The sequence below is a fragment of the Protopterus annectens genome, chromosome 13.part0 (assembly GCF_019279795.1).
Source record: "Protopterus annectens isolate FY-2018-M chromosome 13.part0, PAN1.0, whole genome shotgun sequence".
Classification (NCBI taxonomy): domain Eukaryota; kingdom Metazoa; phylum Chordata; order Ceratodontiformes; family Protopteridae; genus Protopterus; species Protopterus annectens.
This window is the reverse complement of record NC_056747.1, coordinates 1,174,847,644-1,174,871,102: the sequence shown is the minus strand read 5'-3', so window position 1 is coordinate 1,174,871,102 and position 23,459 is coordinate 1,174,847,644. Positions and strand designations below refer to the sequence as shown.

General features: G+C 41.5%; 1 protein-coding gene across 2 annotated transcripts in view; it reads left to right on the top strand.

Moving 5' to 3' along the window:
* Positions 1-23,459, top strand: part of ETV4 (ETS variant transcription factor 4) — a 748,952-nt gene that overhangs the window by 625,195 nt on the left and 100,298 nt on the right. For both annotated transcript variants that reach the window (XM_044055177.1, XM_044055178.1), the window contains exon 9: positions 8,795-8,863. In XM_044055177.1, coding sequence (XP_043911112.1) covers positions 8,795-8,863 — 69 coding nt within the window. The remainder of the gene's footprint in view (positions 1-8,794; positions 8,864-23,459) is intronic.

The following is a 23,459-nucleotide window of genomic DNA, read 5'->3' as shown; positions in this document are numbered from 1 at the left end:
TGGCAGTGGAGCCTTTCATCATCTTTCATGCGGACAGGGTGTCCCACAGGACCAATCCCTCCTTCATGCCCAAGGTGGTATCCAGTGTGGCTCTTAATCAATCCATTCATTTGCCAACCATCTTTTCTAATCCACAGAACAAAGGAGAAAGGATCCTGCACTCCTTAGATGTGCACAGACAACTTAGGTTTTAATTGGACAGTACTAAACCTCAAAGGAAATCTGAACAACTGTTGGTGGCATTTGCTGCAGGGGCAGAGGGGAAGTCTATTTCAAAGCAAACCATTTCTAAATGGATAGGCCATTGCATTCATTTCTGCTATAAGCATCATGGAAAACCTATCCCATAGGGGATTAGTCCTCATTCATCCAGGGCTGCATCTACCTCTACAGTCTTTCTCAGAGGTGTACCTACCAGGGGCATCCCAGAAACTGCTACATGGAGTTCTGTACATACTTTCACCAAGCATTAACATTTACCAATTTTCTCTAAATCTAGAGCTGGCTTTGCCATTGCAGTCTTGCAGGGCCTTATAGCTGGTCATAATGCTATCTAAATGCCTCCTCCCATCCTTAGCTTTGGGAATCAACTCAGATGTGATGACTGCAACAGTGAAACATGAAGAACATAGTACAGTTGTGTAGATGTTCGAGTGTATTCACTGTTGCAGTCCTGGTTGCCCTCCTTCCAGCTCCCTGACTTTTTTTGGGTATACCTTTACTCTCCTTTACTATGCTTAAAAGCTTTTTGGTGTATTTGCTTTTTTGTTGGAGGTGTAACCTTGTGTGTGTGTGTGTGTGTGTGTGTATATATAATATATAATTTTTTTTTTTTTTAATTGCTTCCCATCTGGGGCAAGAAAAGCTGAGGTAATGGTGTCGGCTGCATGCTTTATACCCCTGACTACTGACGTCATGGAAGATGAGACAGCAACCAACGCAGGACCCAAGACTTTGATAATCAGGCCGACTGAGGGCTACTGCAAGCAGATAACCCAAATGTGATGACTGCACCAGTGAATTCACTCGAACATCTACATTTATGGTAAGTGTACACAACTATACTTTCTCCTCTCCTATGCAATAAAAACAGTGAAAAATTTACACAGCTTTCTGTCTTTTTTATATCAGCTGCTGTGTTCCTTACATTAGCAGGATTAATTACCCATCTAAGATTGACAGCAGTACCTGACAGGGTAAACTACAGATTTAACTGTGTCTATGATATATCATGCAGGTGGAGACAAATTTCTCTGCAAAGTATGTGAGAAGTTGAATTTAAAAAAAAAAGTAGATGGACTTTCCCTTCCTTTGACTCCAATATAAGGAAATAAAAGTTTTAAAAACTATTAGCAGGTTTCTGATGCATACACAATGCTGGAACCATATTGTAGGGAGAAAAGAAACCCAACGATTGAGTTAAACTGTATGAGAGGGTGGAGTTTTCCTTTAGGGTCTCGCACCCCAATAGGGAGCCGAGGGAAGGGACTGATAGTTGCTAAGCAAACTCCTTTCAAGTGGTTTGCTGACCACATTATGTGTTGCCAACAGACAGACAGCTGTCCACTGGAAAATGCTGCTGTTAGAGGCCACTCCACTGAGTTTGGGTATTTCCAGTGCTTGCTTCAAAAGTTTTTTCACTGTGGACATTTGTGCCATGGCCACTTGATCACCAGACCACACTTTCACCAAGCACTACTGCTTGGACCATAACTGTAGGGGTCAAGCAGTTGTATGAGATTTTATCTTTTGGCCATTCTTAAGCACCACACACTTGCAAGGTTTTTAGTGCTCATTTGGGCTCTAAATGCAATCAGTTTATTGAGCAGTGCACTTGTAATTAGCAGCTGTAATAACTCTGTACTCCTCATCAGCTGATATGTGACGAGTCCTACTAACTGGGTACTTATTGCTCTCCTGTTATCCCCCATGTCTAAACGGTCTCCCTACGCAGCACCTGTTGTTGAGCTCAGTTTAAGTCGGGCATTATATTTGAATATGTTTTTGCACATTACGTTTGCTTTGCTGTCTTACAGACATTGCTCATTAAGTGGATGAGGGTGAACTGGAGAGTGCAGGGGATAAGTAACCTCTGTCATTCCAGAAAGTGACAGACCAGCATGCACTAGTAGGAAGCACACATTCCCAAACATTGAAGCTGAAGATGAAAAAGTAGCTAAAGTGTAGTGCAGGTGTGGAAATCCCAGCAGTCCGTCTTGTGAGGACTGCCTCATAGAGTACTTGATATGGTGAGATATAACTTTTTTTTCTTTGCTGTTTGTTCCCTGGCTTCGTGCTTTCTTTATCCCTGTGTCTGTGTGTGTATTTTCATGGGACTGAGATTTCATCCCACATTCTCAAAACATGCAAGTGGGTTGCTGCTCAAATTTCCTTTAGTGTGTGTGTGTGTGTGTGTGTGTGTGTGTGTGTGTGTGTGTGTGTGTGTGTGTGTGTGTGTGTGTGTGTGTGTGTGTGTGTGTGTGTGTGTGTGTGTGTGCATGTGCCCATGTGTGAGTGCTCTAGTATTCCATCAAGATTGGTTCCTGTCTTACACTTGTTGCCTGTTGGGCTACACTCTGGCTCCTAGCCCTCTTGAATTGGGTAAAGGAGCTTTTGAAACTGAATGAATGTTTGATGTTCATCGTGCATACAGCTGCAGTAATCACAGATGGGTTCTCTGCCGTCAGGCGGGTCCTTGGTCGGCCGAATTCCAAAGTCTAGGTCCGGCGTCGGTTGCTGTCGCTTTCTTTCCTGACGTCAGTGAGGCAGGGGTATATAAGACACAGCCGACGCCATTTTCTTCAGTCTTTTTTGCCGCGCGGTGCCCGAAGCAGAAGCAGTTCGCAAGTACCGGTCGGCCAGCTCCTGAATTTACGAAAAATTGGAAACCGAACTCTTCATTAAAGCTAAGTACCCCGTTGGGGAAACTTTTCTTGCCTCAGACCGATGTCAGAAAAAGTTAACAATTGTATTTCTTGTGGGAAGCAAATACCGCATAAGGATTTCCATTCCCTCTGCATACCTTGTTTAGGCCCAGACCACGACGTCTCGGGCTGTCGCTTTTGCGCTACTTTCAATAAACGCACTATTAAGCGTCAGGCGGAGTTCGCCCAACACTTTTTTGGTAAAGCCTTTGATTATAAAATGTCGTTGGAGACTCCGACTACCGTTTTGTCCAAAAAACGCAAGGACAAGGACCAACACGTGAGGTCCGTGGTCCCCACCGACACCACGCCAAAACCGGCTACACGTGGTCCGGTTCTCAGCGAGACGCCTATGCAGTCCCTGACTACCGACGACACTTCTTCTGTAACCGAGACCGCAGGTACCTCAGCCCATACCCAGACTACAACCACCGAAACCACTGTGAGCATTGAGCCTCCTAATGTGGACAGGTCCACTTCCACCCTTGGTGTCTTTAGACCCTCATCTTCCTTTTCCATTAAGGCCTTTACTAAGTCCAAATCAGCCAGGCATCCCAAGAGGCCTATTGCACAGGGCCCATCTCCAGGCCCCATGCCTAAAAAGCAGATGCTTAAAATGGCTGAGGATTTAATTACTCTTATCAGGGGTTCCCAACCCCCTCCAGACAAGAGACCCAGAGTGGAGGAAGATTCACCCTCTTCTGATCAGGGCTCTATTTTTTCAGAACATTCTTATGTAGAGGAACACTCTTACTCCCCTTTTGAAGATTCTGATGCAGAGCAGTCCATTCCTTCTGTATCTCCTCCTGAGGATTTTTCTTTTGGGGAAACCTTGCACACCTTGAGGGAACACTTCCATTGGGAAGGCCAAGACTTTTCTGATTCCAAGAAAAGACTTAGGGAATTTCTTTTGTTACCTCAACACAGACCTCTGGCGATACCTCCTGTCTTGGACATACTTGATGATGTTTATTCGGAGGCTTGCCTTAATCCGGATTCCCTGCCGCCAGCCCCAGTCAAGCCTGATAGGTACTACAGAGTTCCTAACTCTCACCAATTTCTTTACAAAAGCCATAATGCTGACCCTGAAACCATTTCTCAAGGCCCCAAGGGAATGAAGGCCTCTACTGCTAAGAATCCACTACCTTCCGAAAGAGAGTCAAGATCCTTAGAAAGGTGGGGAAAAAAGGTATATACCTCGGCCACCCTAGCCATGAGGGCCTTAAATTGTCAGTTTCATATGCTTAAATATCAGCAGTTTCTGTTATCGCAGTTAAGAAATAAAATGTCTCAACCTGAACAACCAGATTTGAAGGAGTTGCAGGATATGATGCATAGTGCAGAACAAGTGGGTAAACACACCTTACAATGTGGCTATGATGCCCTAGAGGCCTCAAGTAGAGCTGCTGTTACAGGATCAGTCATTCGTAGACATGCATGGCTTAGGGAACAAATCTTGCCTGATCATGTGAAAGCTAAACTACTAGATGCTCCTTTACAAAAGGATGTGCTATTTGGTACTAATGCTGAGGAGATACTACGGAAAATGGAAGAAAAAGCCAAATCTATGCAAACTGTCAAAGCTTTTCTACAGGTTCAACCACCACGTTTTAGCAGAAATTGGCCTTCAAAAAAACTGGTCCTTTCCAGCCACGGACAAGCCCCAAAGAGGTAGATACAGGCGCACAAGGGGCAGAGGACAATCACAAGGATCATATAGAGGCAGGCAATGGCAAACTCCAGCACCAAGAAGTGGCGAAGACAGTGCACAACAATACAGGAAACAAACCCAATGACTTTCCCCTTTTCATGCCAAGCAAGTCTCAGCTGGCAGCACCCTTGGGAGGAAAGCTGGCATTATTTACAAGAAATTGGCATATTGTCACAACAGACAAATGGATCCTGGACATTATAAACAGAGGCTACAGATTTCATTTTCACACTCTTCCAAAAATGAGAGGCATGCCAAACCTGCCACACAATCAAAGGGCAGAGGCACAACTACAAATTTCAAAGCTCGTAGACATGAAAGCTATTCAAGAGGTACCTGCTCACAAACAAGGTCAAGGTTTTTATTTCAGGCTATTTCTGGTACCAAGGAAAGGAACCGACTGGAGACCCATTTTGGACTTATCCATCCTAAACACATTCTTACTCGTACCAAAATTCAAGATGCTCACATTACAGCAGCTTCTTCCCATGCTGGGCAAGGAGTTTTGGCTGGTAACATTGGACCTCAAGGAGGCATACCTGCATGTCCCAATCAGACAAAGCTGCAGAAGATACCTCAGATTTCTTGCAGGTTCAATCCACTATCAATTCTCTGCATTGCCCTTTGGCTTATCTACTGCGCCCAGAGTATTCACAAAATGCCTGGCATCAGTAATTGCCTACTGCAGACTTCAAGGGATACAAATTTACCCTTATTTGGACGACTGCCTGATCCAAGCGGACAGCAGGCACATACTTCTGGAACATCTGGCTTATGCAACAAGGTTACTGAATTCTCTGGGATACACAATCAACAAAGAGAAATCCAGGCTAACACCATCTCAGAAAATAACTTTCCTGGGTGCCAACTTGGACATAAACACCCAGATGGCCTATCTTATGCCAGAAAAACAGGGGCAACTAACTCAGTACTTCAAAATACTAGCAAATTGTACCAGGCTTACTGCAAGGAAAATCCTGCAGGCTCTGGGCTTCATGGCATCTTGCATTCCTTTAATCCCATGTGCAAAGTTGCATATGAGGAAACTTCAATGGTACCTAAAAAACCTATGGTCTCAACACAGCCACAGTCTGGAAACAATAATACCAATAATTCCATGTTTGCAAAAGGAATTTCTATGGTGGGCCCAAGCATGTCAAACAAACACAGGTCTCCCATTCTGCAAGCCTCAAGCAAATCAAGTCATCACAACAGATGCCTCAGATTACGCCTGGGGGGCGCACATGACAGACAGGTGCATTCAGGGCAAATGGTCCCAAAAGGAAAAGCACCTGCACATCAATCAAAAAGAAATGCTAGCAGTGATAAATGCAATTACAGCTTTCAAGGACCTCCTGCATCCAGGACAATTATTGATAAGAACAGACAACACCACAGTAATGTGGTACATAAACAAACAAGGAGGAACACATTCATACCCCCTGTGCAGACTAGCCATGACACTTTGGAACTTGGCTCTGGAATGGCAAATCGAACTTCAAGCACAGTACTTGCCAGGTTTGGAAAACACGCTGGCAGACAGTCTAAGCAGAAATATGACAGATCCACATGAATGGAAGTTGCATCCTCAAGTGTTTACAAAGATAATCCAAGCGTGGGGGAGGCCAGACATAGATCTCTTCACCTCCCACAGGAATCATTAATTGGAAAAGTTTTGTTCAAGGACCTTTCATCCAAAAGCCTGGAGAGTGGACGCCCTTTCATTCAGTTGGACAGCATGGACAGTTTACGCTTTCCCACCTCTGCCTCTTCTGCCCAAGGTGCTCTTAAAAGCAAGAGCAGACAGACCGAAGATGATACTGATTGCTCCAGACTGGCCAAGACAACACTGGTACCCACTCCTGAGGAGCCTAACACATACTCCTCCCTGGCCCCTACCTCTAATGCCTCTTCTGCTGACTCAGCACAGCTACAAAACTCTTCACAGTCAGCTGAAAACACTCAATCTCACTGCATGGAAAATTCCTTAACACCACAACAGACCCTACTCCCCAAAGAGGTGCAGGATGTCATTTTGGAGGCCAGAAGGCCATCTACTAGAAAGGCTTACTCCGCAAAATGGAAACGGTTTTGCTCTTGGAATGAGAAAAAAGGCCAGGACCCTAGAAAACTGAATTTGCCTCAGGTATTACAGTATCTAGCTGAGCTGCTGAACAGTGGACTTTCATTTTCCTCCATAAAAATCCATGCCTCAGCCATTTCTGCAGAATTCAACACGGATCCACCCTTATTCTCTCACCCACACTTAAGACAGTTCCTCAGAGGGGCTAAGAATATAAGACCACCAAGGAATCAACCAGTGCCAGCCTGGAATCTTAATTACATTCTAGAAAAATTAACATTGCCTCCCTTTGAACCAGCTGCCTCAACAGATTTGCAATATTTGTCCTGGAAAACAGCTTTCCTTCTGGCCATTACCTCAGCTCGTAGGGTTTCAGAACTACAAGCCCTCATGGCTGTGCAGCCCTTTCTCATCTTCCATCAGGACAGGGTTTCCCTTCGAACCAACCCGTCATTTATGCCTAAAGTGGTATCCAGGGTAGCTTTAAATCAAGCCATACACTTACCTACCTTTTACCCCAATCCTCAAAACAAAGGGGAAAGGCTGCTACACTCCTTAGACATCCATAGACAGCTACGTTATTATTTGGACAGAACAAAGCCTTTCAGGAAATCAGAACAACTTTTTGTGTCCTATGCTGTAGGAGCTCAAGGGAAGCCAGTTACCAAACAGACAATTTCAAAATGGATAGGCCACTGCATACAGTTTTGTTACTCCTATCATGGAAAATCTGTCCCTACAGGCATCAGATCCCACTCCACCAGGGCCACAGCTACCTCTACAGCCTTCCTCAGAGGAGTTCCTACCAAAGATATTTTGGAGGCAACCACTTGGAGTTCTGTGCATACCTTCACAAAACACTACCATCTGCCTTTATATTCCAAAACTAGAGCAGGCTTTGCCACTGCTGTGTTGCAGGGCATTCTGGCTCATCCCAGTTCCACCTAGTGCCTACCACCCTGTGCGTAGCTTTGGGATTCTACCCATCTGTGATTACTGCAGCTGTATGCACGATGAACATAGTACAGTTTTGTACCTACCATAAATGTAGATGTTTGAGTGCTAATACAGCTGCAGTACAGTTTTCCCTCCCTCCTTCCCCTCTTGGTAAAGGCCTAGGGCCTAACCTCTCTTCATACAACCTGATTGGGTTATCCTTCTATGGTATATTTGCTTGCAACTACTGATTTGTGATTATATTGTATTGCATGTATATAAATATAATTTATGTATTGCCTTCCTACTGGGGGCACCTGACATCTGGGGCAAGAAAGACTGAAGAAAATGGCGTCGGCTGTGTCTTATATACCCCTGCCTCACTGATGTCAGGAAAGAAAGCGACAGCAACCGACGCTGGACCTAGACTTTGGAATTCGGCCGACCGAGGACCCGCCTGATGGCAGAGAACCCATCTGTGATTACTGCAGCTGTATTAGCACTCGAACATCTACATTTATGGTAGGTACAAAACTGTACTTTCTGCTGTGCCTCCTGTCTCAGTATATGTTTCAGATTCAGTGAGTCATATTAACAAAGTTATTTAGAAAACTTGCTTTCACATTTCATTTTTTGAGTTTTGATATCCGCCAAATGGAGTCCCATCCTTTCAGAACACTGCCAGAAGCACAACAGGCAAATAAGGGCAGTTCCTCTTTGATCTTTTACCCGCTAAGCAATACTTCCAAAACATTCATAAGACTCCTTCTGGTGTGTATTCGGTTATTGGTAGATACTCATTTGTTTGCCTTTTTTTGGGGTAAGCATTGTATATGGGAACACTGCTGGGTCGACTGCATTTCCAAAATCATCCAAAATAAATCATAATAGAATGGAATAAACCAACAAAGTATAATATTATAAATTAAATAACCAAAATGACAACTGCATTGAGAAACATTTTGGGTTCTACAGTAATTTAGTGTGCTGTAATATTTGTAGGGAAACCTATTTCATGTAACTTGATACAAAGTGTATTTAATTTACTTTTATGGCATCATTGTGAGTTCATTTACAGTGAAATGTGTACCAATATTGAAAGCAGCATATAGACTGAATTATTTTATCTGTTTCCAAAAGGTTTTGGTTATGAGAAACCAATGAGAGCATTCTGTGATGATGCTTGCGTTGTTCCAGAGAAGTTTGAAGGTAAGGAACTGAACGGTGGTCTTTGAAAGTGCCCTTCTAATAAATGTGCAATGTTTAACATACTAACAGTTTTAATGGTGGATGGACTTGGTTGTTTCCTTTCGTGCTCCTGTGTTGTCGCCACTGTACTAAAGTAATTGCTGTTTACTGAGCTGCATGAAGCACAGTTCCACAATTTCTGTAAGGCTTTCAGTTTCATTCTCTTTTTGTAAGCTGTCAAGTCATAGATTAAATATTTTTTTCTCTTACTAAGAGGACCATCACAGATTTTAATTGCCTTTTCTTTGAGAGAATGCTTTTACCTTTTTGATTGATTACTGGCTTTCATTTGGTTTGACTCCATGTCCCCTATCTGTTTTTGCATTTACTGTTTCAGTCTTTAGAGCACCTTTACATAATAAAAAGCACTGAAATGAATATATTCATTTTATTATGTATTTATTTACAGGATAAATAGGCTAGTCCAAGATGGACCCTTTATTTACTCTCCACAATAATTTAATCCAGTGTGAAACAACGTTTTAACTTGCATTTAAGCTATAATGGTGAACAGTGGACTGAAACAGCTTACAAGAGCATTGTGCCATGTTGGCCTGAAGTCAACTACATATAGTGTGACTAACTTGACAGGTTTGTAGATAACTACAAAATTCCAAAGAGTCAACTTTAAATTAATGGCTGTTACCTTGTCATCAAAAAAAAAAAAGTTGTTTTGATTTTTTTTTTCTGATAAATACTCCGTCTCTTATGTCTGATATATTTTGTGATTTTATAAGCTGCTAGCAAGTTAGTAAGCTGCATTCTGCAACTTTATCACTTGCTTAGTATCATTTTAAAAGCATTGTAGATGTTATTATTTTAAAAAGCAAGACTTTTTTGTCAATACATTCTTTTGCACTCATTCTTACATTATGTTGTCCAAAGAATAGAGACAGCATTCCATGGACACGTTAGCAGAACTTGGATATCATCTAAATTTTCAGAAGCTGCTCCCTCCATACCTGAGTTTTGTGCCTGCCACGTCTTCAGACGCAATAGCAGGTGTGGTGGTATCGTCATATTAGTTAGGGACCATAGAACCTCTAGACAGATTCCAACAGACTCACAAATGGATTTCAGTGAGCCTCAAATCACATTAAACAGGACCTACTATCAGGTTTTAGCCTGTTACAGTGCACTTTCTACCTCCCCTGAAAATTGGGTAAGGTTCCTCAATGTACTTTACAAACTCTGTATAAACAAGAACTCCACTATTTTGGGAGAATTTAACTACCCCTCAGTATAGTATCTGTACTTCCAGTGTAGGATATACTCAAAAGATTTTAGATTTAACTAGCAAAACCTCCCTTTATGAGATTGTTGCATACCTAGTAGAGAACATAATATTCTTGACCTGGTCCTTATGAATATAGCTTTTTAGTGTACTGTTCCGCTGGTTTTTCCTTTCCCAGTTAACTTGGATCATAAACTAGTGACCTTCATCTTGAAAATCTCTAAACCCACTGAAACCAATATCTTAGAATTCAAGGATTTCAAATGTAATAATCTCAACAAACTTTGACAAAGTTTCAAAATTAATTTGCAGCAGCAGCAGCATCCCAGATGTTGCCACAACAGACAGATTTTCAAAACAGTTCCATGCTCACTTAGAGAAATCCAATAAAAGAATCGGACATAGCCTGTACTTCTACAGCATTGTAAAACTCTGGAATGCCTTACCTTCAAATATTACTGTCCTAGACTCCTTTAAGAAGTTTAACTTACACTAAAAAATTCTCTCTGACACAGATATCTGACCTTGCTCTACAACTAAAAAGTAACATACTTAAATAGCCATCTAAACATCTGACTGCTGATCCTAAATCTTAACATAGGAAGTATTACCAACAAGCTAACAGACCTACATGCATTCATAGCCCACTGCAACCCTGATGTACTCGCCATTACAGACACCTGGCTTATAGACCTACATGCATTCACAGCCCACTGCAACCCTGATGTACTCGCCATTACAGAGACCTGGCTTAAACCCAGTATCCAAGATGAAGACTTTCTCCCCCCTGGGTATAATACACTTAGATCTGATAGAACAAACAGGAAAGGAGGAGGAGTAGCCATTCTCTTTAAAAACACCCTTAACCTCCAGCTCCTGCACACCACACCACCCACTTTTCAAAAATGCTGAAGTCCTATTTTCTGTCCTATCCATAAGGAACACCAAGAAGATCAATATAATATGCTGCTACATACCTCCAGGCAACAACTCACTCATAATAGAAGACATCCTACACTAGACAGGGGTTGGGAGGGTGGCCTAATGGTTAAGGTGTTTGCCTTACAAATACAAGGTACAGGGTTTGAATCTCACAGGGGATAATTGGCTAGGCTTAAAATGGCTCGCAAGGGCATTTAGCCTAGTACTAACCTATAAACCTATAAAAGGACAATCTTCCTCAGGAAACAATCCTACTAGGAGACCTTAACACCAACTGGGCAGCCTGTAACTCCAGCAGCACCTGTACACATATCAATCTATATGGGTTCTCTCAACTAATTGAAGAACCAACTAGAATAGATAAGAAAACAAAGAAAGAATCCATACTGGAGTGGACACTAACCAACTATCCCAAACAAATCTATACAGTAGGCTGCCTCCCAGATGACTTAAGTGATCATCTCCCCACCTTCCTACTCCATAAACACTCCAATCACCCCAAACCAGTAGTCTACAAACTTGTATGAGATGACCGTAACCTTACCCCACAATACCTAAATATTGTCCTAAGCCACTGCAACTGGGAACCACTATGGACACTTGGGTTAGACCAGGCAGTAGAGGCTACTTCAATACTACCTTCTCTAACGTCCTTAACAGTCTAGCTCCCAGCAGAAAGATCAGAGTTAAAGCCAGCTACGCATGCTGGCTAAGTAGGGACACCAGAGCCTTACTAAAAGCCAGCGATAAAGCCTGGGAAATCTGGAAAACTGACAAAACCCCTAGCTTCAGGCAATACTATCAACGGCTTAGAAACAAGGCCAAGGCTGAATCCAAAATAAACAAACAAAACTATTTTCTTAGCGCCCAAAGGAAATATTCAAATAATTCACAAAAATTCTGGCATGCCATTAACTCCCTACTAAAGCCAGGCAAAACCACTACTCCAGCACCCAGCTCTACTAACAATACCCTAGACATAGCTTCTCAATTTAATAACCATTTTACTAAATCCATCTTAGCCCTGTTCAGTCAAATAACCAAAAACAGTCTACCTCAATCACAACCCAACCTATCCCACATCACCCCCTCTTTCAGCCTATCACAAGTGCCAACCTCAGCTAACAAAAAACTCCTCCTAAAACTAAAGCCAACCACACTGGCAGCTGATAACATACCTGCTACATACCTAAAATGGCTAGTGACTCCCTATCATATCCTGTCTCCATCCTAATCAACTGTTCCATACTAGAATCCTACATACCCAAACTCTGGAAAGTTTCTCACATCATTCCTCTCCATAAAAGAGGTAACTCCTACGAATTCTCCAACTACCGACCTATTGCCATCCTTTACCCCCTATCCAGAATTCTTGAGAAATGCATCCACTTGCAAGTGATGACATTTCTTAACACACACAATCTACTATCTACCACACATCACGGTTTCTGTCCACATCACAGCACTACCACAGCCCTTCTGTCTTCCACTAATCATATAAACTTTCACAGAAATGGTAACAAATATGTATCAGCCATTTTCCTAGACGTCTCAAAAGCATTTGATACGGTCTCCCACTCCATTCTACTAGACTCACTAACATCATTATCCTTCACCTCCTCTACTATAGCCTGGTTCAGTATCTACCTAACTGACAGGCAACAATCAGTCCAGTGGAAAGGAACTCTGTCTACACAACTACCATAGGAGTCCCACAGGCCTCTATACTGGGCCCACTGTTCTCTATTTTCACAAATAACCTCAATAGCTCTACACAACATGCCACACTCATACAATATGCGGATGATTCAACCCTGATCTGCTCCACCTCATCTCCCACCACCCTACATACACTCACTCAAGATACCTTTAACTCAGTAGAAAAATGGATATCAGGTATCCAACTAATTCTAAATCCCAAAAAGACAAAACTGCTACTATTTACCCCTACTAGATAAAAAAATACTCTCCTTTACCATAACATCTAAGGACAGCACCGCCATCTCCCCTTCTAACCACACCAAACTTCTGGGCATTGAAATAGACAATAATCTCCACTTTGATGTTCACATCTCACATACCATAAAACTAGTACGCAAAAAGCTAGGCTCCCTATACAGGCATAAGTCCTTTCTCTCACAAAAAGCAAGAGTCACTCTTGGACAAAGCCACCTCCTCTCAACTCTATTATATGCAGCACCAGTCTTTACCCAAATCAGACAATGTGACCTAGACAAACTAGAATCATGCTACAATAAAATAGCCAAGTTTACTACTAAGTCAACCTATAGAACCCATCACTGTACTGCAGTAAAAGAACTAAAATGGCTTGAGCTACCACAGCTACTTAACTATCACCAGCTGGGCACAGCCTACAATATTCTCAAATATCCTGAAAAAAACCCTCATTATCCAACCTACTTACTGTCTATACTGCAAACCAGTACCTAAGATCTAGTGAAAAATCTCTCCTCTCCATCACCAAAGCTAACAACAATGCAGGGAACACACTCTACTCCCACACCGTTGCCAGAAATTGGAACTCTCTTCCCCTATCTGTGTCCACTGCCCCCTCCACATCCATATTCAAAAACTCCCTCAAATTGCATCTTCTTAGTACCTGGTTATGCCCTTGTATCACATAACCCTAGCCACACTGCTGTTAACTCCCCAAACTCCTCTCTGATCACATGCTGGATCTCTGATCCCCTTTAGGCTTGGTCATCTGAAAGGGTACTTTTAACTGTAGAATCTTATTGGATATATTTTTAACTTTAGAATCTTACTTGTCATATTTTCTTCTCTTACCAGTGTATAACTGACATTGTCTTTTTACCTATGTTCTATATCTTCATTTATCTGGAGTGTTTTATTAATTACTTGTTATATTGCTATGCTCAGCATACGTGATGTAACCTGTTTTGTGTATTATGCTGGCTGTACTGTATTTGTATAACTTGATGCCGGACCTTTTCTCCCCGGGGCTCTGCTGACAATGGACCTGGTCCAGTCGGAATTTCCCGGTTAACAAATGTAAACTAAATAATAAATAAATCTCTCCACATAACCTCTGTCTTCCCCTTTCCGCCTTTCACTCCTCATCCTATTTCCATTTCCCCCTCTACCCCTCCTGATATCTAACTTCTTGAGTCTTTCTCTAATCTGCACTGGCTTATCAATTACTGTTTGTCTCACTAGTATAGTCTTCACACTTACTAACCATCTCTCCTTATTTACCTCCTTCCTCTGATTTTTTTAGCATAACCCGTATACTTTACTTTATTTTTCTTATTTATATATATGGTAACCTATATATTCCATTATTAACATATCTCTGCTTTCTTCGCCACTGTGTTATACTCTTGTTTCCCTCCTAAAAGTCTTTATAGTTGTTTCCCTTATTTCATTTCTTACAATAAAAACATTATTTTCTGCATTGCCCTTTTTATATATGATTCTGTGGTCTTTCATCTTTTTCTACTCTGACCCCTAAGTAATCTTATTACTTATTAATCATCTTTTTCATAGTTCTTCAAACTATATTTTAGGAATTCTTACATTGTATATTATATGTATGTCTGTTAATTGTATATTGTAATTGTATATTATCTGTAATTAATTGCACATTCAGTTGTATTGTTTTGAGCTTTTCTCCCCAGGCTTCACTGAAAATGGGTCCCTGACACAGTCAGACTTCCCTGGTCACCAAATGTCAATAAATAAATAAAATAAATAAATGTGTATAGAACTGGCAGATCTAAATATGATAGGAAATTTAAAAACAAACCACCATGGTGGTCCACCAACATAAATAAACTCTGCAGGAAAGGAAAAAAAAACTCCTAAAAATACACAGCAGATAAAAAGACACTCATGTCAAGAATAACATCGACTTCCAAGATGGATGCACACTGAGTAACAACTTAATTTCTGCTCTCCCAGTGTGGAAACAGAAACTCAGAAAAGAAATCCAGTGAATTTGTCATTTTAGGTAAATTTCAAGTTACTGGCTTGTAAGTGCACTGCCTGGATGCCAGCAAAAAAGAAATTCAGAGAACCTGAAACAAATTCAGTCACAAACAGTGAGGAGAAAATACTGGCTGGGAAGAATCCTGCAGCTGTTCAGCATAAAGCAGTTCAAGCTCCAGCTTTGGTGCAAGATGTAACTTCTAGTAATCTACAGGAACAATACATCAGATGTGCTCAGAGCTGATTAAAATAAATGAAACACTGAAGGAGTATATCAACTCAAGTAAGAAAAGGCTGGACAAAGAAGCTTTAAACAGATGTTTAGATAAGCTTTTAAAAATACAAAAATCAGAGGTGGAAATGAAGAAAAGACTGGCTGAGTATGAGACTGCTCGAGAAAGGATGTTTCAAAAAATGGAAGAATTAGAGGACATAGTGTGTAGGAAAAATGTGGGATTTTGCTGCTGTATCAGAGAGTGTTGATGGAGAAGTACAGAGAAGGTCAGAAGGAGTTGCATTGTGTCTTTGTGGACTTAGAGAAAGCATATGACAGGATGCCTAGAGAGGAGTTGTGGTATTGTATGAGGAAGTCAGGAGTGTCAGAGAAGCATGTAAGAGTGGTACAGGATATGTATGAGGGTAGTGTGACAGTGGTGAGGTCTGAGGTGGGAGTGACGGATGCATTTAAGGTGGAGGTGGGATTACATCAAGGATCAGCTCTGAGCCCTTTCTTATTTGCAATGGTGATGGACAGGTTGACAGACGAGATCAGACAGGAGTCCCCGTGGGCTATGATGTTTGCAGATGACATTGTGATCTGTAGTGAGAGTAGGGAACAGGTGGAGGAGACCCTGGAGAGGTGGATATATGCTCTAGAGCGAAGAGGAATGAAGGTCAGCAGGACTAAGACAGAATATATGTGTGTGAATGAGAGGGAGGACAGAGGAATGGGGAGGATGCAGGGAGTAGAGGTGGCGAAGGTGAATGAGTTTAAGTACTTGGGATCAACAGTTCAGAGTAATGGTGAGTGTGGAAGAGAGGTGAAGAAGAGAGTACAGGCAGGATGAAGTGGGTGGAGAAGAGTGTCAGGAGTGATTTGTGACAGACAAGTACCAGTAAGAGTGAAAGGGAAGGTCTACAAGAGGGTAGTGAGACCAGCTATGTTATACAAGTTGGAGACAGTGGCATTGACAAAAAGGCAGGAGTCAGAGCTTGACGTGGCAGAGCTGAAGATGTTCATATTTGCACTGGGTGTGACGAGGATGGACATGATTATGAATAAGTATATTAGAGGGTCAGCCCAGGTTGGAAGGTTTGGAGACAAAGCCAGAGAGGCAAGATTACATTGGTTTGGACATGTGCTGAGGAGGGATGCAGAGTATATTGGGAAAAAGATGCTAAGGATGAATCTGCCAGGTAACAGGAAAAGAGAAAGGCCTAAGATAAGGATTATGGATGTGGTGAGAGAGGACATGCAGGCGGTTGATGTGACAGAGCAAGATACAGAGGACAGGAAGAAATGGAAACAGTTGATCTGCCGTGGCAACCCCTAATGGGAGCAGCCGAAAGAAGAAGAAGAATCGGAGAAATTGGAAGAAACAGGCTGTATCAATTTTATGAATGCACAGATAAGCAACTGGACTGGTGTTACACAGCAGGAGCTGTTAATTGAAAGGGCACATTGTGTGTCTGCTCCAAACCTGGCCATGAGAAAGCAGGCAAGTCCTTTAATAGTAGAGATGCAATCCTACCAGCAGAAAGTATACTAAAAGTTGGAGACTGTAGAGTATTTGTAGAAAATGATTACTCACTGTGCACTAGACAGAAAAGGAGTAAATTTATTCCAGCAATCAGGGAATGTTGAGAAGCAGGTGTGAGATTCAGGCTGCTATAGCGGACTATCTTCAGAATATTTTTTTTTTCTGTAGAGTCAGTCATTTTTTGATGCAGAACATGTTAGAGGCAATACAAAAGTTTGGCCAACAAAAAAGTGAGCTATCAAATGGAAGGTGATTTTGCTTCTTATTCGTCTGATAGTAAAGCTCATACAGAGACTATGCCAGTGAAACATTTTCCAGTGATCCAAAGGAAAATGCTTGAGAGACAGAAAAAAGCACACAAGTTGACTAGAAGAACCAGGAGTACATTAGAAATGAAGTAGAGACTGGATTTGGGAGGTGGAGATCAGCAGGAAGAAAACCAGCAACTTGGAAATTAATGAATAAATGTGGGATTACAAAGCATCAGTTACATTTGTGAAATAGAAGAAGAAAACCTTGAAATATTGGACTTTTTGACTTTGTTATATTTGTAGGGGACTCCAAAACATATGCCCTATTCATGTCATTAATGTTTGGAAAAGCATTAAAGAGAGTGGAAGATGAAGGAAAGAGTAACTATAAGTAAAACAAAATGTGTTTGCATCAGTATTTTTATAATACATGACATATACTGCATGATGTAAAGTAAAACTTTTTCAGTTGTTTTTCTGTGTAATAGGGATACTGAAGTAAACAGCTGCACCAATTTTATGCTTTTCTTTCTTCTTGTTCAGTTTTAAGAAATGTAGGCACTACAATGTAAAATGGGAAGAAAGCCTGGGCAAATGAGTATGGTATAAGTAGAACTGATGTACTTTTTCTTACTTTTGCATAGGGGAATGACTGGATTAAGGCTTTTCCCTGATCAGATAATGAGTGTTAAGGGAAAGCAAGTAAATAAAAGAACACTGAATATAATGAAATGTTTTCTTCTAGCAAATAAGTGTTCACAGTGCAACATGGGAGGCTTGTAGTGGAAGGGAATTGTGTATCTGGTTCTCATGTTTCTATAGAGACAAGCTGATAAGGGCTAGAAAAAGGCAAAACATTATTTCAATGGCTAGGAGATAATGAAAGTATTCCAAGTTATTTTATGCATCAGGTATAGGAATAAAGATGAGACAGAAACAGGCAGCAGTTAGTCTACGTAGAAGCACAGGCTATATCATGTATCTTAGAATGGATAACCTTCATTATAGGTTAATTCTAGCCAGTGAGTATAGCTGTCAGTCTGAGATAATTGTTCCTATTAGGAGGGTTAAACTACATTATTTGAAGATGTACATAGTTTTGTGTGTTTGTACTAAGTTAATAGGTTCTGAGGGTGAGAGTTTTTGCCATAGGTTCAAATTCCTGGCTTGGGTACAGGACATCATTATTCCTTCAGGAAAACATAGCTATTCTTAAAAAGCCCCCAGGGTTGTTAGCCTAGTAACTACCCTTCTAAGCTGGGAATTTCTGGTTAAAGGCTTATAATGCCTGCATATGTGAACTGTTTCTTACTGAAATTGGTGTGCCTTGTTTGCTGTAGCATAGACTAGATCCAGGCCTGCTGAATCTAGCTTTGTTTGTATAACTTGAGCACTAATCCAGGCCTTCTTAAAAGTATTAAATTGTATTTATTACTGCTTGGTAATAACCTGATTAAAGTGTAGCTATCCTTCTAAGCCTTTTGGTTTAAGCACTTGGGCTTCAGACCAGTTATTTTACATTAAGAAGGTCTGTGGTCTGCACTGTTGTGGCAGGACAAGTAGCTTACATCCTTCTAAGTTGGAACTGCTGATTGAAGGCTCAGTGTCTATTATTCTAAAAGTGTATTAGTTCTCGTTTAAGTACCTGGGCTTCAGGCCAGTCATTTTACATTAAGAAGGTTTGTGGTCTGCACTCTTGTGGGAGGAGAGGCTGGACTCTGCCCTTCTGAGCTGGGAATTTCTGATTAGAGGCTTATAGTGCCTGCATATGTGAACTGTTTCTTACTGAAATTGGTGTGCCCTGTTTGCTGTCACATAAACTAGATTCAGGCCTGCTGAATCTGGCTTTGTTTGTATAACTTGAGCACTAATCCAGGCCTTCTTTTTTGGAGAAGGTTCCCCTGCACCCCAGTGGCAGGAGTGTGCAGTTAGAATTTGTCTGATTGAAGACTACAGGAAGAGGGCACAGTTTTGAGATTTTTTTTACTGCTTAATTGGGTAATTTGTTTAAAAGCCTTTTCTGATTGCTTGTAGTCATCTAAAGCTGTTTTAAGTGCATTTTTTACTGTTTGTAGTAATTTAAAGCTGTTTTAAGTGTATTTTTTACTGTTTTTGCCTTATCTTTTAAAATAAAAATGTCCTTGTTTCCCACCTTTCTAAGCTAGTATAGTCCAGTTTTCAGGCTAGTGCTGAATTCAGGGCTGTGTTACAAGTTTCTGAGCTGCCCATACCTTACGTGGATAGAAGGAGGTTTCTCTGTTCAGAAGGGAGCTTGCGGCAGCCATCTGTCCCTGGAGGAGTGGTTCCAGCCCAGAAGTTAGTAGGTTATAGGCCATTTTGGTCTAATTTATATCTTTCATTTCCCTGCTGTAAAAAACACGTTCACACAGTTTTGCACGTCTGGACAGCGCCAGTTAGCTACGGCTAAATTATTCCCGGCTCCGCCAAGTCTCCTCTTCAGTTTTTCCCTTGAAAATAGTCCAACTCTCAACCTAAGCACTTAAAAAGCATCCTACAGTCCAGAACTTGCTCAGACCTAATAGCAAGCACTAATATACCCCGGCACTTGATTGCCCAGCAGCGCAAGGCTCATTTTTCACCCCTCACCAACCAAGCAACTAAGCAGCTCACCCTACAATTCAGGCATGACCAAAGGGCAATTTCAGGTATACTCGCCAGTCCAGCTGGTGAACCTGGGTATCCTGAGGCAATGTTACAACTACCTCATGTACACAGACGACCCTCTCCTCCTACCACAAAACATTAACATATGCGAGAGATGCAATCATATAGCTAAATTGGAGGCTAAGCTCTCTCCACCCAAGACTGGAACAGGCAGTCATGAGGAGAAGGTTAAAACTTGCACCACACCTCCAGCCTCACATAGACGTACTAAACCAGCACTGGCAAAAAATACACATAAATACACAAAGTCATACTCAGAGGCTCTAAATAAAAACCTGCAAAAGCATCAGAGACCTCCAAAGCAAACGCCCAAAAACCTGCACCTCCCGTCACAAACCAGACAACACATAACACACAAAATCAGTGTGCCACACAATCACAGCCCTTAAGGCGAAATAACATACCTAACACACCAGTAATAGGTGACTCTATAGTCAGGCACACTAACGTCCCACTCACTAGGCTGGACAAGGAGAAGGTTACTGTTAGCTGCCTGTCGAGAGCCAGAATTCGTCACATAACACAAGCACTCAGGTCACTCCAGAACAAGTACAAATATGACTCTGTCATTGTTCATGTTGGTGTGAATGACCTGAGATGTACCTCCCTGGACCACATGAAAAGAGACATGGAAGAGCTCTCTGATCATGTAGCCCAGGCGGGTATGACCCTGACCTTGAGTAGCATCCTGCCCTCACCAAGAATGATACCGCAGTATAAAGAAAAAATGATCAATTTCAACAATTGGCTAAGCTTTTGGTGTCATTCAAGGGGGATCCAGTGTCTGTCAGCCTGGGGCGACATGCTCGACAAGCCTCGTTGCTTCGCAAGAGATGGCTTGCACCTGCCACCCCTAGGCTTTCGAATACTGGCCAAGGCTCTTGCTGCCCTCATAGTGCCTTTTTTAGGCAAGGCTCAAAAGTCAAACCCACCTCCGTAAACAGAAAATAAAAAAATGAGGGTTATACTACTCAACGCCAGGAGTTTAAATCTCAAAATGCATGTGCTTGAAGCACTCCTCAGTATAGAGAATGTCGACATCTGTGCAGTAACTGAAACCTGGATCAAGGCTCCACAGAGCACCCCAGCACTACCGGGCTACAACTCATACCACACATTTCAGCCACAGAACATGGACTGAAACACAAAAGGAGGGGGTGTATCCATATTCATCAAGGATAGCTACACCTCCATGTTAGTGGCGCAGCATGATACCTCTGAGATCATCCATGTGCAACTAACATCAGGCAAATCTGCAATGCAAATTGTGGCCTGCTACAGATCATCCTCTATGACCCAGGGCCACCACTCCGCCTTTCTGGAAATACTGGAAAACATGAAGATCCTACTGAACACCCTGATATTGGGCAATTTCAATTACCCTACCGTCATACCTCCCAACCGTAATTACTCGGTAAAAACTGAGTTTTTAGGTCCAAATAATGGGGTGCCACGATTCCCGAGTGGCACCCCTTCATTTCCGAGTTCTCTGCACTTTTATTTTACATTTTATTTCCTGGCTGACGTCATCACGTGCGCGATGACGTCAGCTCTGTGAAACAGCCTGCCTGAAGCTCAACATGCATGCATTTCACATTTCCATCTGAAATGCGCTCAAAATCCTTAGTGGGAATAACTACAATGTGAGCAAGGCATCTTCTATGCTGTACTGATGGAACAGCCATTTGAAACTGCACTGCGAGTGAGGCTGGCTGGATATCTGTAGCTGCACGAGCCATTTGATGGACAAAGCAGAGTGTTGCTGCAGCTCCATTTGATATGTTGCTAACTTGCTGCCAACTTGAAAGGTAGGGAAGAAGTGTGCCTATCAAACTGTCCACTTGACCATTAAGGCAACAAAATAAGGATAGGCTCTAGCTGCAGCTTGGTTTTCTTTCCTTTGAGTGTGCTTTCCGTTTTAGCTTTATAAAGACATTTGCTTTTACCGGGAGTGTGCTAACGGCTGCAGGCAGGTTACAGGTTACATTTCATTTTACTTTTAAAGCACTGTGTTTCAGCCTGGTTTCTGTTTTGGCTTTTTGAAGAGTTTGCTTTTACTGGGAGTGTGCTAACTTACAAGTTACATTTTGGCTTGGTTGCAGTTTTAATAGCACTGTAGCTTCCTACCGGGAGTTTTATTAAGTGTGTGTTCCATTCGTTATTGCCAAAGGGATAACTATCCTTAATGTTTTCTACTTAAAATTTGCCATAGGAATTTAGTTTACTTCAAAATTTAAGACGTAGCAGTTTTTTCTGCAGATAACTATAATGTGTACCTAAGTATAGCGGAAGCATTGTGAAAATATGCAATTTAACAAAATATATAATCATAAACCAAACCATGATAACTAGATCAGTTTTATAATTAAATTTTAGTACATTTCATAGTAAAACTAAATAAATAAAATAATAATTGAGGAATTTTAAAAAGTACTCCATGGTGTACAGGGTATATGCCTGGCTAAACTAACATTTTACCTGTGTTTATTTGGCTTTTGGTAGTTTTTTGCTTCTACTGAACTGCCAGATTCTGTTTATGTCTTCATGAACGCAAGAGGCCTGAACTTGTATGTATAGTATATAAAAAAATAATAGCGTTATTTTCTACTAGTGACTAGCAGTGTGACAGAGGTGGCCTACATTCGCTGGTAATTGTTGTATTTCCACCCCCCGCAGTCAGATTGCTGTTTAATACCTTTTAAAGCCTTACCAGGTCACAGCCTAAATGGAGTTTAATTTTGTAGAACTCAACAAAAGTTACCTATCCATCAAGCTTTAATTTCCGCTCATAAATGCATCTGGCCATAACTCACTACTGGGTGTCTGCTAATGGCCAGCAAGGATATCCTCACCAGCCACAATGCTAGAAGCACTGTTTACTCATGTTAATTACATAAGGCATAATGAAAGACCACATATGTGGCAGCTGACCATGTATAACAGTTTACTGAAGAGTTGTAGCCTACTTATAGAAGCCGTTACCAGGACTTTAAGCTTGGTTTACTTTCCTTTTGAGTGCGATTTCCGTTTGGCTTTTTAAAGAGATTGATTTTACCGGGAGTGTGTTAATGGCTGCAGACAGGTTTCATTTTATAGGTGTAGGTGTGTGTGTCTGTGTGTAAAATGCCCCTGTTAAATAGGCAGGCTGGTTATAGTTACTCAGACTCAAACTCTGTACCTTGGTTACTGGGTAGCAAGAGCCTGAATTCCTTAACCACCACCACTTGTCATTTTTGCCTCATATTTTTGTTCTGTTCCTCATAAAATCTGTGGTTTTCTGGATTTTTGTAGCAAATCAATGAAGATTGAATTTACTAAATAATGACAGGCATTGGAATTTCAGATGTCATATTCTTCAGACAATACATGGTAACACAAAACCTATTATTCTAGCAAAGTTTGTAAGATCAATATTTGAAATTTGTCCCTATATTTAGGGCTGTATTCCCTCAATATTGGCTTTGTCCAGGTTTTCTGTGCTTAAGAGGTTGAGCTCTGGTGAGAAGTTGAATGGAATTCACTAAATTAAGTTTATTTAAGTAACATTTAAGTTTCAGTCTTCCTATCTTTCAGGAAACGCATGGTGGTAACACAGCATTTTATTCTAGCAACTTTCCAAGATTATGCAAACAATGTTTAAAATGTGTCCCTGCTTTTTGGGCTTTTGTCACCCCCAATAAATGTTGGCTTTTCCCAGATTTCTTGTGCTGCAAAGT